A 17,579-nucleotide genomic window follows, 5' to 3' on the forward strand; every position below is an offset into this window, starting at 1 on the left:
CACTTTTTCAGGTGCATAACTACAGTGGGGAGGAGGGTCAGCTTTTTTAACGCTGGCTTCTTCTGAGCGTTCAGTGTTCTGTCCTCCTGTAAATCACATAGAATGGTACACCCACACCAGCATTGTGAAGACCTATGACAGAATACACATTTTGGGGCCTGAACATCACCTCTGCGGCTTCTGTCATCTTGGTGATCATAGCGCTGACCACATCATCAGCATCACTGATGAATGTTCCCCCATCGCGGTTCCGTCGTCGCTTCCCGCTCTGGGCCTTCTTACGAGCCAGCATTACGTCAAAGTCCGACATGAAACTGGTGCTGAATAGAAACAGAGTCAGCCATGCCTCCACTATAGAATGAAAGTATAGTGGCAAGTGGAAATCGACTGATTGAAAACATTGACAGAGATACATGAGATACTCACTCTTGGCCACCACCCCTGTCCACGCCCTCATCAGAATCAGAGTCATCTGCCATTGCTTTCTTTGCAGAGGCCTGAGATTGTCTCTTATCCCCCTCCAGATCCTCCTGATTGAAACCCTATTGGTGCAGAAACAACAATGTCAGCCATAGGGAAAGGGAATCAGATGCGGTATAGTTTCGGTGTCTAGACAATTCCCCGAGAGTCCCTAAACCTTTGGGGGCGGTTTCCCAGACACATTAAGCTTGATCTATGATTGGGGAAACCGACCCTTGGTGTTCACAGATCTGAAAGGACTGGATATGGTAGTTTGACCTTTTCACTGTGTGTTTCAAATTTTTGACGTTATGGCGGTATTTGATGTTACTGAATAATAAAGGTTCTAGGGTAAATATGTTTTATTTTGAGTGCATGACCCCAGGCTGGCAACAAATTAATTCTAAGTGTTTTTAATGGGCTTGCTCCAATCTTCAACCAAACTTAGAGTGCAGTCGGGAAAGTATTCAGACCACTTCACTTTTTCCACATTTTGTTACATTACAGCCTATTCTAAAACGGATTCAAATAAAACTCAATCTACACACAATACCCCATAAAGACAAAGCAAAAACTTTTAATACACTTTTGCACATTTATTAACTAAAAACAGAAATACCTTATTCACATAAATATTCAGACCCTTTTTACTCAGGTGCATCCCGTTTCCGTTGATCATCCTTGAGATGTTTCTACAACTTCATTGGTGTCCACCTGTGGTAAATTCTATGAATTGGATTTGGAAAGGTACACCTTTTTATATAAAAAGGTCCCACAGTTGACAGTGCATGTCAGTTATAAATGATGCTTTGAATGGTGTATGAATACACCCAGTCACTACAAAGAGTTTAATGGCTGTGATAGGAATAAAATTGAGGATGGATCAACAACATTGTAGTTACTCCACAATACTAACCTAAATGACAGAGTGAAAAGGAAGCCTGTACAGAATAAAAATATTCGAAAACTTGTTTGCACTAAGGCAGTAATACTGCAAAAAATATAGCAAAGAAATTCACTTTTTGTCCTGAATACAAAGCATTATTTTGGGGGGAAATCTATCATCACTGAGTACCAATCTTCATACTTTCAAGCATGGTGGTGGCTGCGTCATGTTATGGGTATGCTCTTCATCGGCAAGGACTAGGGAGTTTTTTGGGGGGGGATGAAATGAAACGTAATAGAGCTAAGCACAGGCAAAAATAAAAAAAATAAAAAAATGGTTCAGTCTGCTTTCCAACAGACACTGGGAGACAAATTCACCTTTCAGCAGGACAATAACCTAAAGCACAAGGCCAAATATACACTGGAGTTGCTTACCAAGATGACAAATGTTCCTGAGTGGTATAGTTACCGTTTTGACTTTAATTGGCTTGAAAATCTATGGTAAGGCTTGAAAATGGCTGTCTAGCAATGATCAACAATAAGAGTAAAAAAAAAGCTAATATTGTACAATCCAGGTGTGCAAAGCTCTAAGAGACTTACCCAAAAGACTCAGCTTTAATCCCTACCAAAGGTGATTCTGACATGTATCTAATCAAGATACTGTATATGTGTTTTATTTATCAATATTTTTTAAAAATATATCATTTCTTTCACTTTGTCATAGTATTTTGTGTGGATAAAAAAAAAAAAAAAATCCATTTTAATCCCATTTTGTAACAACAAAAAGTGGAAAAAGTCAAGGACTTTGACTACTTTCTGAAGGCACTGGATCTACCTCATACCCCTGCTCAGACTTGGTACTGGTACCACGTGTATATAGCAAAGTTATCGTTACTGTGTATGTATTATTACTTTGTTATTATTTCTCTATTTTCTTTCTCTGCATTTTTGTGAAGATCCCGTAAGTAAGCATTTCACTGTTGTTCACGAAGCATGTGTCGAATAAAATTTGATTTGTACAACTCACCGTAAACTCTTCCCCCTCTTCATCGCCAGAGTCACCAAAAATGTCTGCAATCATTTTCCTATACGAAAGAGAACATACCATACTGACTACAACACACACATCCTTTCAGTACATACAGTGAATTCGGAAAGTATTCAGACCTTCAGTTTTTCCACAATTTGTTACGTTACAGCCTTATTCTAAAATGGATTAAATACATTTTTTCCTCATCATTCTACACATAATATCCCATAATGACTACGCAAAAACAGTATTCAGACCCTTTGCTATGATTCTTAAAATTGAGTTCAGGTGCATCCTGTTTCCATTGATCATCCTTGAGGTGTTTCTACAACTTGATTGGTGTCCACCGTTGGAAAATTCAATTTATTGGAAATGATTTGGAAAGGCACACCTGTCTATATAAGATCCCACAGTTGACAGTGCATGTAAGAGCAGAAACCAAGCCATGAGGTCGAAGGAATTGTCCGTAGAGCTCCGAGACAGGATTGTGTCACAGATCTGAGGAAGGGTACCGAAAAATGTCTGCAGCATTGAAGGTCCCCAAGAACACAGTGGCCTCCATCATTATTACATTTTACATTTACATTTTAGTCATTTAGCAGACGCTCTTATCCAGAGCGACTTACAAATTGGTGCATTCACCTATAATATCCAGTGGAACAACCACTTTACAATAGTGCATCTAAATCTTTTAAGGGGGGGGTTAGAAGGATTACTTTATCCTATCCCAGGTATTCCTTGAAGAGGTGGGGTTTCAGGTGTCTCCGGAAGGTGGTGATTGACTCCGCTGTCCTGGCGTCGTGAGGGAGCTTGTTCCACCATTGGGGTGCCAGAGCATTAAATTGAAGAAGTTTGGAACCACCAAGCCTCTTCCAAGAGCTGGCCGCCCATCCAAACTGAATAATCGGGGGAGAAGGCCTGCTTGGAGTTTTTGGCAAAAGGCACCTAAAGGACTCTCAGACCATGAGAAACAAAATTATCTGGTCTGGTGAAACCAACATTGAACTCTTCGGCCAGAATGCCAACCGTCACATCAGGAGGAAACCTGGCACCATCCCTCCGGTGAAGCATGGTGGCGGCAGCATCATGCTGTGGGGATGTTTTTCAGCGGCAGGGACTGGGGGACTAGTCAGGATCGAGGGAAAGATGAACGGAGCAAAGTACAGTGAGATCCTTGATGAAAACCTGCTCCAGAGCGCTCAGGACCTCAGATTGAGGCGAAGGTTCACCTTCCAATAGGACAACGACCTTAAGCACACAGCCAAGACTACACAGGAGTGGCTTGGGGACATGTCTCAAAGTCCTCGAGTGGCCCAGCCACAGCCAGGACTTGAACCTGTTCGAACATCTCTGGAAAAACCTAAAAATATCTGTGCAGCGATGCTCCCCATCCAACCTGACAGAGCTTGAGAGGATCTGCAGAGAAGAATGGGATAAACTCCTCAAATAGAGTTGTGCCAAGCTTGTAGCATCATACCCAAGAAGACTTGAGGCTGTAATAGCTCCCAAAGGTGCTTCAACAAAGTACTGAGTAAAGGGTCTGAATAGTTATGTAAACGTGATATTTCAGTTGTATTTTTGTATTTTTTTTTTTTAACTGTTTTTGCTTTGGGGCATTGTGTGTTGATTGATGAGGGGAAAAAAACGTTCATCCATTTTAGAAAAAGGCTGTAACGTAACAAAATGTGGAAAATGTCAAGGGGTCTGAATACTTTCCAAATGCACTGTACATAGCTACTTCATACCCCAGCACATTGACTCGGTACTTGTAACTGTTATTTTTACTCATTGTTATTCACTAAGTATTTATTCCTTGTGTCACTATTTCAATATCATTTTTTGCAATCTATCTGTAACTCTGTATTGTTGGAAAGGGACCCATAAGTAACCATTTCACTGTTAGTCTACACCTGTTGTTTACGAAGCATTTGATTGGATTTATGTCAAGTTCCACAATAAAAATACTACTACTACTTTCCTTACAGAAAGAATCTCAAAGCGCATAAAAACGAAAGTAAACAAAATTGTCATTTGTGTAAGGAAAATCATAACTCAAACTAAAAAGGAGTGTGTGTGGCGGAGAGGGGGATCGGAATACTTACTCTTCCTCATCGCCTGAATCGCTGTCGCTACCAAACAGTGTTTTCTCGTCCTTCTTCCCTCCTTCCACCTTCTGTCCATCATCCTCGTCTTCGCTTTCTGAGCCCAGTTCCCGCAATTTGGCCATGGTTTTGTCAGGCGCCTCCGAGCCTGCGTCACTGTCGGAGTTGTCATCGTCAGACAAAGCGCGGCTCTTCTTCACCACTGAGGAAGAGTAGTCACCATCATTATCATCCTCAGCCCCACGGCTCTGACCAAAACTATTTTACATGATTTAACCATGAAGTCCAATTGAGGTGGTAAGACCACTCTTACAAGTGAGACCCAGCCAACAGAGCATGTCACTAAAAATCACAGACCTAACACACTACAGTGTAGTGTACACTATGAAGAAATAGGGGGTAATTTAAGATGCAGACTTAATCACCACACACTAGCTAACCATCATAGACTTCAAGATAAGGTGTGCCTCATAAATGGCAACCTATTCCCCATACAGTACATTACTTTTGACTAGAGCCACCCAACTGCACATGCCCAGCTGCCGGTCTGTCATATTACCTGGTTCGTCAGCCTTCCCCTCCTCACCTTCACTGTCTGACAGGATGGCTTTCTTCCTCTTCACTGTAACAGTACATAGATATCAAAATCACATTAACATACCAACAGATACATGGCGTTAAACTCAGCAGAAAAAGAAACGTCCCTTTTTCAGGACCCTGTCTTTCAAAGATAATTTGTAAAAATCCAAATAACTTCACAGATCTTCATTGTAAATGGTTTAAACACTGTTTCCCATGCTTGTTCAATGAACCATAATTAATGAACATGCACCTGTGGAACGGTTGTTAAGACACTAACAGCTTACAGACGGTAGGCAATTAAGGTCACAGTTATAAAAACTTAGGACACTAAAGAGGCCTTTCTACGGACTCTGAAAAACACTAAAAGAAAGATGCCCAGGGTCCCTGCTCATCTGCCTTAGACATCCTGCAAGGAGGCATGAGGACTGAGATGCCTAAGACAGTGCTACAGGGAGACAGGACGGGCAGCTGATAGTCCTCGCAGTGGCAGACCACGTTTAACAACACCTGCACAGGATCGGTACATCTGAACATCACACCTGCGGGACAGGTACAGGATGGCAACAACAACTGCCCGAGTTACACCAGGAACGCACAATCCCTCCATCAGTGCTCAGACTCTGCAATAGGCTGAGAGAGGCTGGACTGAGTTGTAAGGCAGGGCCTGTTGTAAGGCAGGTCCTCACCAGACACCACCGGCAACAACGTCGCCTATGGGCACAAACCCATTGTCGCTGGACCAGACAAGACTGGCAAAAAGTGCTCTTCACTGATGAGTCGCGGTTTTGTCTCACCATGGGTGATGGTCGGATACGCGTTTATCGTCTAACAAATGAGCGTTACACCAAGGCCTGTACTCTGGAGCGGGATCGATTTGGAGGTGGAGGGTCCATCATGGTCTGGGGCGGTGTGTCACAGCATCATCGGACTGAGCTTGTTGTCATTGCAGACAATCTCAACGCTGTGCGTTACAGGGAAGACATCCTCCTCCCTCATGTGGTACCCTTCCCGTAGGCTCATCCTGACATGACCCTCCAGCATGACAATGCCACCAGCCATACTGCTCGTTCTCTGCGTGATTTCCTGCAAGACAGGAATGTCAGTGTTCTGCCATGGCCAGCGAAGAGCCCGGATCTCAATCCCATTGAGCACGTCTGGGACCTGTTGGATCGGAGGGTGAGGGCTAGGGCCATTCCCCCCAGAAATGTCCAGGAACTTGCAGGTGCCTTGGTGCCTCTCACAGCAAGAACTGGCAAATGTGGTGCAGTCCATGAGGAGGAGATGCACTCCAGTACTTAATGCAGCTGGCGGCCACACCAGATACGGACTGTTACTTTTGATTTTGACCCCCCCCCCCCCCCCTTTGTTCAGGGGCACATTACTCCATTTCTGTTAGTAACATGTCTGTGGAACTTGTTCAGTTAATGTCTCAGTTGTTGAATCTTATGTTCATTCAAATATTTACACATGTTAAGTTTGCCGAAAATAAACGCAGTTGACAGTGAGAGGACTTTTCTTTTTTTGCAGATAGATAGATAGGATAGGATAGATATGCTTGACAAAAAAACATCTTGGTCGACCAACAGCCTATGGACCAAACAATCGACCAGTCGACTAAATGGGGTCAGCCTTTACGAAGTTACATGCTTAGTTCGACACTGAAGGAGAGAACACATCAATTGTCACAAAATGCTAAAAAAATGTAGGCAAGAAATGAAGTAATATGAGCAAAAGAAAAGTGAACTGGAGATTAATTGGTTTGGGGTCCCACGGCCCGATGAACTCATATCCCAAATGCCCACAGCAGTAGAAATCCTCTGAAAGACGACGGCCAGAGCTTACCCATGATGATGCACAACAATGCAAGTCAATAAGTAATCGTTTTAGTCAAAGCAAATGTATTTCCGCCTACGTTTCATTTCAGGGCTGGGTTTTATTTTAATGGTACCACCCACCAGCATGGCATTGTTTATTAATCAGAAACACCTGCAAAGTTTAAATATTTCTAACATATACTCCCCTAATTTTTTTTAAGAATAGTGGATATAAAATGAAAGACGGAACTTATGACTTTACATTTTTTTATAAGAAAAAACTATTTGATAAAATGTGACTATTTGATAAAGTCCGGACTGGGCTTAATGGGTAGTGAATGTACCCTTTAAGCCCATGGGTTACCAGTTAACTGTCTAAAATGTGATACATTCTCTGCAGTTGTGCATTTGATTTGCTAATTTAGTAGCTAGTTAGTTATCTAGCTAAGAGGTTAGCCTCTTCCAACATCAAGCTTTGCCTTAACACCCTCCTGGATCAAGGGCCTTGCGGTCTAATTTTTCTTGTGTGCGTGCAGTAAACTATGTAACTCAAAAATGGTACTTGTATAACTTTATGAGCTGGAATGTCTGTCCTGAAAATAGTTTAGGTCAGAGACTGTATAAAATTTTCGCAATGCGCTCTTTAGCATTGAGTTAGCATTCCGCATGGGATTTTACATGTACTTGTTTTAAATTTCTATCAGCATGTTAAATGTGCAACCAGAGGAAAAAGAGCTCTGGACCACCTATACTCCACACACAGACGCATATAAAGCTCTCCCTCGCTCTCTATTTAGTAAATCTGACCATAATTTAATCCTCCCGATTCCTGCTTACAAGCAAAAATTAAAGCAGGAAGCACCAGTAACTAGATCAATAAAAAAAAGTGGTCAGAGGAAGCAGATGCTAAGCTACAGGACTGTTTTGCTAGCACAGACGGGAATATGTTCCCTGATTCCTCCGATGGCATTGAGGTGTACACCACATCTGTCATTGGCGTCATTGACGTCGTCCCCACAGTGACTGTACGTACATACACCAACCAGAAGCCATGGATTACAGGCAGAATCCGCACTGGGCTAAAGGCTAGAGCTGCCGCTTTCAAGGAGTGGGAGTCTAACCTGGCCGGAAGCTTATAAGAAATCCCGCCATGCCCTCCGACGAACCATCAAAACAGGCAAAGCGTCAATACAGGGCTAAGATCGAATCGTACTACAACGGCATTGACGCTCGTCGGATGTGGCAGGGCTTGCAAACCATTACAGACTACAAAGGGAAGCACAGCCGAGAGCTGCCCAGTGACACAAGCCTACCAGACGAGCTAAACTACTTCTATGCTCGCTTCGAGGCAAATAACACTGAAACATGCATGAGAGCACCAGCTGTTCCGGAAGACTGTGTGAACACGCTTTACCGCAGCCGATGTGAGTAAGACCTTCAAACAGGTCAACATTCACAAGGCCGCAGGGCCAGACGGATTACGAGGACGTGTACTGAGAGTATGCGCTGACCAACTGGCCAGTGTCTTCACTGACATTTTCAACCGCTCGCTGTCCCAGTCTGTAATACCAACATGTTTTAAGCAGACCACCATAGTCCCTGTGCTCAAGAACACTAATGTAACCTGCCTAAATGACTACCGACCCATAGCACTAACATCTGTAGCCATGAAGTGCCTTGAAAGGCTGGTCATGGCTCACATCATCATCATCCCAGAAACCCTAGACCCACTCCAACCGCCCCAACAGATCCACAGATGATGCAATCCCTATTGCACTCCACACTGCCCTTTCCCACCTGGACAAAAGGAACACCTATATGAGAACGCTATTCATTGATTACAGCTCAGCGTTCAAAACCAGTGTCCCCAAAGCTCATCAATAAGCTAAGGTCCCTGGGACTAAACACGTCCCTCTACAACTGGATCTTGGACTTCCTGACGGGCCGACCACCAGGTGGTAAGGGTAGGTAACACATCCACCACGTTGATCCTCAACACAGGGGCCCCTCAGGGGTGCGTGCTCAGTCCCCTCCAGTACAGAGAAGAAATAAATAAATGTATGAAATGTATGCATTCACTACTGTAAGTCGCCCTGGATAAGAGCGTCTGCTAAATGACTAAAATGTAAATGTAAAAAATGTACTCCCCATTCACTCATGACTGCACGGCCATGCACGACTCCAACACCATCATTACATTTGCCAATGACAACAGTGGTAGACCTGATCACCGACAACGACGAGACATCCTATAGGGAGGTGGTCAGAGACCTGGCAGTGTGGTGCCAGGACAACAACCTCCCTCTCAACGTGATCAAGACAAAAGAGAAGATTGTGGACTACAGGAAAAAGGACCGAGCACGCCCCCATTCTCATTGACGGGGCTGTAATGGAGCAGGTTGAGAGCTTCAAGTTCCTTGGTGTCCACATCACCAACAAACTAACATGGTCCAAACACATCAAGACCGTCGTGAAGAGGGCACGACAAAACCTATTCCCCCTCAGGAGACTGAAAAGATTTGGCATGGGTCCTCAGATCCTCAAAAGGTTCTATGAGCTGCACCATAGAGAGCATCCTGACTGGTTGCATCACTGCCTGGTATAGCAACTGCTCAGCCTCCGACCGCAAGAAACTACAGAGGGTAGTGCGAACGGTCCAGTACATCACTGAGGCAAAGCTTCCTGCCATCCAGGACCTCTATATCAGGCAGTGCCAGAGAAAGGTCCTAAAAATTATCAAAGACTCCAGCCACCCTAGTCATAGACTGTTCTCTCTGCTACTGCACGGCAAGCAGTACCGGAGCACCAAGTCTAGGTCCAAGAGGCTTCTAAACAGTTTCTACCCTCAAGCCATAAGACTCCTAAACCTCTAGTCAAATGGCTACCCAGACTATTTGCAGTGCCCCCCTCACCCCCTCTTTACACCACTGCTACTCTCTGTTGTCATCTATGCATAGTCACTTTAATTACTCTACCTACATGTACATATTCCCTCAACTAACTGGTGCCCCCGCACATTGACTCTGTATCGGTACTCCCTTGTATAAAAAGTCTCACTATTGTTATTTCACTGCTGTTACTTTTATCTCTTATCTGTATCATTTTGAAATTGCATTGTTGGTTAAGGGCTCGTAAATAAGCATTTCACTGTAAGGTCTACACCTGTTGTATTCGGCGCATGTGACTAATAAAATTTGATTTCACTCCCGAAACGGACGACAAATACAACTGGATTCGTTGTCCCTTTCATGCCCTGCCTCCAGTCCACTTACCGATATCTGAACAAGAGAGCCTCATCGAAATTGCAACAAGCAGTTCTGTGAAAATTGAATTTAAATCAGAAGCAACTGCCAGATTTCTGGATAGGGCTGCGCTCAGAGTATCCTGCCTTGGCAATGCGTGCAACCACGTACCTATGTGAGAGTGGATTCTCGGCCCTCACTCGCATGAAACATGAAAACTAAATACAGGCACAGACTGTGTGGAAAATGATTTAAGACTGAGACTCTCCAATACAACCCAACATTGCAGAGTTATGTGCATCCTTTCACCCTTCTCATTTACCTGTGGTTAACAATTTTTCTTGAACAAATAAGGTTTTATAAGTAAGATGGCTAAATAAATGAGCAAAATGATTGATTATGATTATATTATTATTCGTGCCCTGGTCCTTTAAGGGCTCTTTGTCACTTCCCACGAGCCGCATTGTGACAAAAACTCACACTCATTCTCATGTTTAATAAATGTAACCTATACTGTGTGTTACGCAGGCTTACAATGATGGCAAAAAACAACATTTGAGAGTGCGCAGACCCTGGTACGCAGCTGGAAGTTGAATGTTGGAAGGGGTACGGGACTATAAAAAGTTTGGGAACCACTGGTTTAAACAATAACATGGAAGTGTTGTAGTATGAATGTATGTACTAAACCAGAGCATGTCGATATCTAGAGCAAGTGAATAGAAAACATATTTGAATAGGGATCAGTAGATTGTGCACGTATCAAGAGTCAACTCTGATGTAAATTGCACTTACTTGGCATCTCGTCGTCATCCTCACTAACTTCCACCACCTGTTTTGCGGGACTCTCCTTCTCCTGGTCACTGCCTGCAGCTGCTTTCGCTGGCCGAGCCTCCACCTCATCCTCACTTTCGGAGTGCATTACAGCCTTCCACTTCCCTTTATTCTTGCCGCCCTCCTCTCCATCAGACTCTATCTGCGCTTTGTGTTTGGGCGCCTCAATCTCAGAGTCACTGCGTGCAGTCGAGTGTCTGCTCCGGGCTGGGGATGGGGGATGATTCTCGGTCTCAGAGTCGCTCCCGACTGCATCCCGTTTAGTTTCTTTCTCCTCCATGTCAGAGGTGCTGCCTCTGCGTTTGGGCGGGGACTCCTCCATGTCGGAGGCGCTGCCTCCGCGTTTGGGCGGGGACTCCTCCATGTCGGAGGCGCTGCCTCCGCGTTTGGGCGGGGACTCCTCCATGTCGGAGGCGCTGCCTCCGCGTTTGGGCGGGGACTCCTCTATGTCGGAGACGCTGCCTCCGCGTTTGGGCGGGCCCTCCTCTATGTCGGAGACGCTGCCTCCGCGTTTGGGCGGGGACTCCTCTATGTCGGAGACGCTGCCTCCGCGTTTGGGCGGGCCCTCCTCTATGTCGGAGACGCTGCCTCCGCGTTTGGGCGGGGACTCCTCTATGTCGGAGACGCTGCCTCCGCGTTTGGGCGTGGACTCCTCTATGTCGGAGACGCTGCCTCCGCGTTTGGGCGGGGACTCCTCTATGTCGGAGGCGCTGCCTCCGCGTTTGGGCGGGTACTCCTCGTTATCGCTGTCTGCAGGCCTACGAGCCTCCCCGTCAGAGTCACTGTCCGCCCCCTTGGGGCCCTTGTTGTCTGACCCGCTGGCCACGCCGTTTGTCTCCATGGCCCGAGCAGCTCCCTCACCATCATTATTCTCATCCTGAATAAAAAAACAATTGAAATATAAAACGCTTTATAAGTCTATGGTTAGGAATGGATACAAGGCTCTACAGCGTGACCATTTTACTTGCATATGTTCCTAAATATTTTGCTGTTCGACCTGACATTTTTATTTAGTGCCCCTAGAAAAATTAAGGATTATAGCTTTATTGCCTCATTTTTCATTGTGCTCCTAAATTTCTGTGTGAGCCTACATTTTTCCTTACAAAAAAAGGTCAGCATAGAGCCGTGGGATATTACAGTACCAGTCAATGGTTTGGACATACCTACTCATTCAAGGGTTTTTGTTTATTTTTACTATTTTCTACATTGTAGAATAATAGTGAAGACATCAAAACTATGAAATAACACATATGGAATCATGTAATAACCAAAAAAATGTGAGATTCTTCAAGTAGCCACCCTTTGCATTAAAACCTGTTATGGCTAGGGGGCAGTATTTTCACGGCCGGATAAAAAAACATACCCGATTTAATCTGATTATTACTCCTGCCCAGAAACTAGAATATGCATATAATTATTAGCTTTGGATAGAAAACACTCCAAAGTTTCTAAAACTGTTTGAATGGTGTCTGTGAGTATAACAGAACTCATTTGGCAGGCCAAAACCTGAGAAGATTCCATGCAGGAAGTGCCCTGTCTGACAATTTCTTGCCCTTCTTGATTATCTCTATCCATTACAGAGGATCTCTGCTGTTACGTGACACTTCCTACGGCTCCCATGGCTCTCAGAAGGCGGCAAAAAGCTGAATCGTGGCTTTGCAGGCTCTGGCTGAAAAAAAGTAGCGCGTTTGGATAGTGGCTGGTCACAGTACTGTGAGACTCAGGCTCGTACGCAGGGGATCCCATGCTTTTATTTTCTCTCTCTTTGTACGTATACACGCTTTCCCGGTCGGAATATTATCGCTTTTTTACGAGAAAAATGGCATAAAAATTGATTTTAAACAGCGGTTGACATGCTTCGAAGGACGGTAATGGAATATTTAGAAATCTTTTGTCACGAAATGCGTCGTGCTCGTGACCCTTATTTACACTTCGGATAGTGTCTTGAACGCACGAACAAAACGCCGCTATTTGGATATAACAATGGATTATTTTGAACCAAACCAACATTTGTTATTGAAGTAGCAGTCCTGGGAGTGCATTCTGACGAAGAACAACAAAGGTAATCAAACTTCTCTAATAGTAAATCGGAGTTTGGTCAGGGCTAAACTTGGTGGGTGTCTAAATAGCTAGCCGTGATGGCTGGGCTATCTACTCAGAATATTGCAAAATGTGCTTTCACCGAAAAGCTATTTTAAAATCGGACACCTCGATTGCACAAACGAGTTCTGTATCTATAATTCTTAAAATAATTGTTATGTTTTTTGTGAACGTTTATCGTGAGTAATTTAGTAAATTCACCGGAGGTTTGCGGGGGGGTATGCTAGTTCTGAACGTCACATGCTAATGTAAAAAGCTGGTTTTTGATATAAATATGAACTTGATTGAACAAAACATGCATGTATTGTATAACATAATGTCCTAGGTGTGTCATCTGATGAAGATCAAAGGTTAGTGCTGCATTTAGCTGTGGTTTTGTTTTTTTTGACATTATATGCTAGCTTGAAAAATGGGTGTCTGATTATTTCTGGCTGGGTACTCTGCTGACATAATCTAATGTTTTGCTTTCGCTGTAAAGCCTTTTTGAAATCGGACAGTGTGGTTAGATAAAGGAGAGTCTTATCTTTAAAATGCTGTGAAATAGTCATACGTTTGAAAAATTGAAGTTTTTGTATTTTTGAGGAATTTGTAATTCGCGCCACGCCTATCATTGGATATTGGAGCAGGTGTTCCGCTAGCGGAACGTCTAGATGTAAGAGGTTAATGACAGCTTTGCACATTCCCACAACCAGCTTCATGAGGTAGTCACCTGGAATGCATTTTAATTAACAGGTGTGCCTAGCTAAAAAGAGATTTTTGGTTCCAACCGTTGTGTATTTGTGAGACGCAGAGAAGGTGAACGGATGATGTACACGTGTGGTTCCTACTGTGAAGCATGGAGGTGGTGGTGTGGGGTGCTTTGCTGGTGACACTGTCAGCGATTTATTTAGAATTCAAGGCACATTTAACCAGCATGGCTACAACAGCATTCTGCAGCGATACGCCATCCCATCTGGTTTGCGCTTACTGGACTGTCATTTGTTTTTCAACAGGTCCAGGACTTCCTGACGGGCCGCCCCCAGGTGGTGAAGGTAGGAAACAACATCTCCACTTCCTCAACACTGTGGCCCCACAAGGGTGCGTGCTCAGCCCCCTCCTGTATTCCCTGTTCACCCATGACTGCGTGGCCATGCACGCCTCCAACTCAATCATCAAGTTTGCAGATGACACAACAGTAGTAGGCTTGATTACCAACAATGACGTGACAGCCTACAGGGAGGAGGTGAGGGCAATCGGAGTGTGGTGTCAGCAAAACAACCTCAAACTCAATGTCAAATAAACAAAGGAGATGATCATGACTTCAGGAAACAGCAAAGGGAGCACCCCACTATCCACATCGACGGGACAGCCGTGGAGAAGGTGGAACGTTTTTAGTTCCTCGGCGTACACATCACGGACAAACTGAAATGATCCACCCACACAGACAGTGTGGTGAAGGCGCAACAGCACCTCTTCAACCTCAGAAGGCTATGGAAATTTGGCTTTTCACCTAAAACCCTCACACACTTTTACAGATGCACAATAGAGAGCATCCTGTCAGGCTGCATTACCGCCTGGTACAGCAACTGCACCGTCCACAACCGCAAGGCTCGCCAGAGGGTGGTGCGGTCTGCACAACGCATCACCGGGAGCAAACTATCTGTCCTCCAGGACACCTACAGCATCCGATGTCACAGCAAGGCCAAAAAGATCAAGGACAACACCACCCAAGCCACCCCGCTACCGTTCAGAAGGCGAGGTCAGTACAGATGCATCAAAGCTGGGACCGAGAGACTGAAAAACAGCTTCTATCAAGGGCATCAGACTGTTAAACAGCCATCATTGACACAGAAAGGCTGCTGCCTACATACAGACTCGAAATCATTGGCCACTTCAATAAATGGATCACTAGTCACTTTAATAATGTCTACATATCTTGCATTACTCATCTCATATGTATATACTGTATTTTATACCATCTATTGCTTCTTGCCTATGCCGGTCTGTCATTGCTCATCCATATATTTATATGTATATATTCTTATTCCATTCCTTTAATATGTGTGTATTAGGTAGTTGTGGAATTGTTAGATTACATGTTAGATATTGCTGCACTGTCAGAACTTAGAAGCACAAGCTTTTCGCTACACTCACAATAACATCTGCTAACCATGTGTATGTGACCAATAAAATTTGATTTTGAAACACACCTCCAGGCTGTGTAAGGGCTATTTGACCAAGAAGAAGACTAATGGGGTGCAGCATCAGATGACCTGGCATCCACAATCACATGACCTCAACCCAATTGAGATTGTTTGGGATGAGTTGGACCGCAGAGTGAAGGAAAAGCAGCCAACAAGTATTCAGCATATGTGGAAACTCCTTCAAGACTGCTGGAAAAGCATTCCACATGAAGCTGGTTGAAAGAATGCCAAGAGTGTGCAAAGCTGTCATCAAGGGTGGCTCCTTTGAAGAATCTCAAATATAAAATATATTTTTATTTATTTAACACTTTTTTGATTACTACATGATTCCGTTATTTCATAGTTTTGATGTCTTCACTATTATTCTACAATGTAGAAAATAGTAAAAATAAATTAAAACCTTTGAATGAGTAGGTGTCAATTTCACAGATACTGTATATTTATTTTTAAATGTTAAATCGGTATGAGCAAGATGGTCTGGAAATCAAGAGGACTTGACCACCACACTGGTTATCTGAACGTCTTGCTTAGGTAACTATCCCCTTACCTCAGAGTGGCATGGCTCATTCCTCATCTCCTCTTCCGCATCTGAACCAGGAGCATGTTCGTCCTGTACCGGGGTGCCACCACCATCTACAGGACATAACCAACACTTTTTTTGGCATTCCAGAATTAATGTTTACAAATATTTGTATCATATACAACGGGCATGAGGACCGTGCACACAATAACTGATGCAACAGTAACCCTAGTTTTGTCACACCTGGACTACTGCCCAGTTGTGTGGTCAGGTGCCACATAGGGACTTGGGAAAATTACAACTGGCCCAGAAGAGGGTAGCACCGGCTGGCCCTTAAATTTACACGTAGAGTTAACATTAATAATACGCATGTCAATCTCTCATGGCTCAAAGTAGAGGAAAGATTTACTAAATCACTACTTGTTTTTGTTAGAAGTATTGACATGTTGAATGCACCGAGCTGTCTGTTTAAACTGCTAACACACAGCTCTGACACCCATGCATACCCCACAAGACATGCCACCCGAGTGGCCAGAGGGCATACACTTATTGTATTGTGAAACCTGTTGTAAAATGCATTTTAATGTTTAAAAATTATATTATAATGTACTTCCTTAATTTTTGCTGGACCACAGGAAGAGTAACAGTTAGCTGTTGCCTTGGCAGCAGCCAACGATATCCATAACAAATACAAAAAAAGCAATACTATTATTAATAATTCGTCTTTTTAAATAAACCTATTGCCAATAGGACCTAACCGATAATAGGGTTATGGAAATAAATAGGGTTAGGCTAACGTTAGCAAGCTACAGTAGTCCGCGCCGAGCCGGGATCAATGCAGTTCTTACCAGAGTGGTTCCCGGAGAAGAATTCGTCTTCTTCGCCATCCATTTGTCCGAAGGACACTATGGACAATCAACTCAGTTCCTAGGCTCGGCGAATAATCACTTGTATCTGTGGTTATTGTGTCAACGAGAAAATGCAAGTTACGAAACAAGCAATCTGCATCGAAAATGGGCCCTGCTGCTAGCTAGTTAGCAACCACAACTTGAACAATGTCAAGATCTAGCTAACGAAATAAGACCATCTGGGCAGATGAGTCGGAAAGCTAGACAGCAATGATAGTGTCTCTGGCCGGTCAACAAATTAAAACAATAGCTAATTGATCAACATTAGCAAGTAGCTGTAAAAAAACAGTCCTGCGATGTCCAAAATGGGGTCATAGGACTGGCGCCGTCATATGCTCATGCGTTCAGTTTTGGTCGCTCTTCGAATGACGTTTTATGCGCATGTATTTTGAAATTATTCGAGACTCCTGTTGTACAGTAGGCTGCCTTACATTAAAGGAAACGTTTTATTTTCACAACCAAATCTATTTTTTTTATGTTAATATGGTCCAGACACCTTTCTTGAGATTTCACATGTTTTAGAGAAACTTACCCCAAACAGCACTGCCTCAGCATCGTTGTGTTGTATAGGGGCCCTGAAAAAAACATGAACAAAACCCATCAAAACGGCATTTTAGAAACGGCAAATCTCTCAGTATAGTGATGCAGGTCTAGATGTTGTACACATGAAATTGTATCATTCCAAACTTTATCCGCAATGTTATATTTATTCCCTTTTCGCAACTCTAGCGGTTCCATTTTCCATGTAGCCTGCTGCTACAGGTAACTGCCAAAATAACGGAAACACCAACATATAGTGAGTGTCCTTATAGGGCGTTGAGACACCACAAGCAGCCAGAACAGTTTCAGTGCACCTTGGCATATATTCTACAAGTGTCTGGAACTTCCTGTGTGGAAGAACTCCATGCTTTCAATATATTTTG

At 43.8% G+C, this 17,579-nt stretch overlaps 1 protein-coding gene across 3 annotated transcripts in view; it reads right to left on the reverse strand.

Annotated features, from left to right (window-relative positions):
* LOC106580633 (protein IWS1 homolog) overlaps positions 1-17,016 on the reverse strand; it is a 38,091-nt gene extending 21,075 nt beyond the window's left edge. Inside the window, exons 1-9 of one of the 3 annotated variants that reach the window (XM_014161894.2) lie at positions 16,597-17,015; positions 15,776-15,861; positions 10,907-11,822; positions 5,036-5,098; positions 4,477-4,678; positions 2,372-2,429; positions 427-542; positions 170-320; positions 4-86 (exon numbers count right to left, since the gene is read on the reverse strand). In XM_014161894.2, coding sequence (XP_014017369.2) covers positions 4-86; positions 170-320; positions 427-542; positions 2,372-2,429; positions 4,477-4,678; positions 5,036-5,098; positions 10,907-11,822; positions 15,776-15,861; positions 16,597-16,639 — 1,718 coding nt within the window. In that variant the 5' untranslated portion in view covers positions 16,640-17,015. Of the gene's footprint in view, positions 1-3; positions 87-169; positions 321-426; positions 543-2,371; positions 2,430-4,476; positions 4,679-5,035; positions 5,099-10,906; positions 11,823-15,775; positions 15,862-16,596 lie in introns of all 3 variants that reach the window. The other 2 variants (XM_014161897.2, XM_014161895.2) reach the window with 2 other exon arrangements.
* Between the last annotated feature and the right edge of the window lie 563 nt (positions 17,017-17,579).

Source organism: Salmo salar, chromosome ssa20, assembly GCF_905237065.1.
Source record: "Salmo salar chromosome ssa20, Ssal_v3.1, whole genome shotgun sequence".
In the NCBI taxonomy this organism is placed as follows: Eukaryota; Metazoa; Chordata; class Actinopteri; order Salmoniformes; family Salmonidae; genus Salmo; species Salmo salar.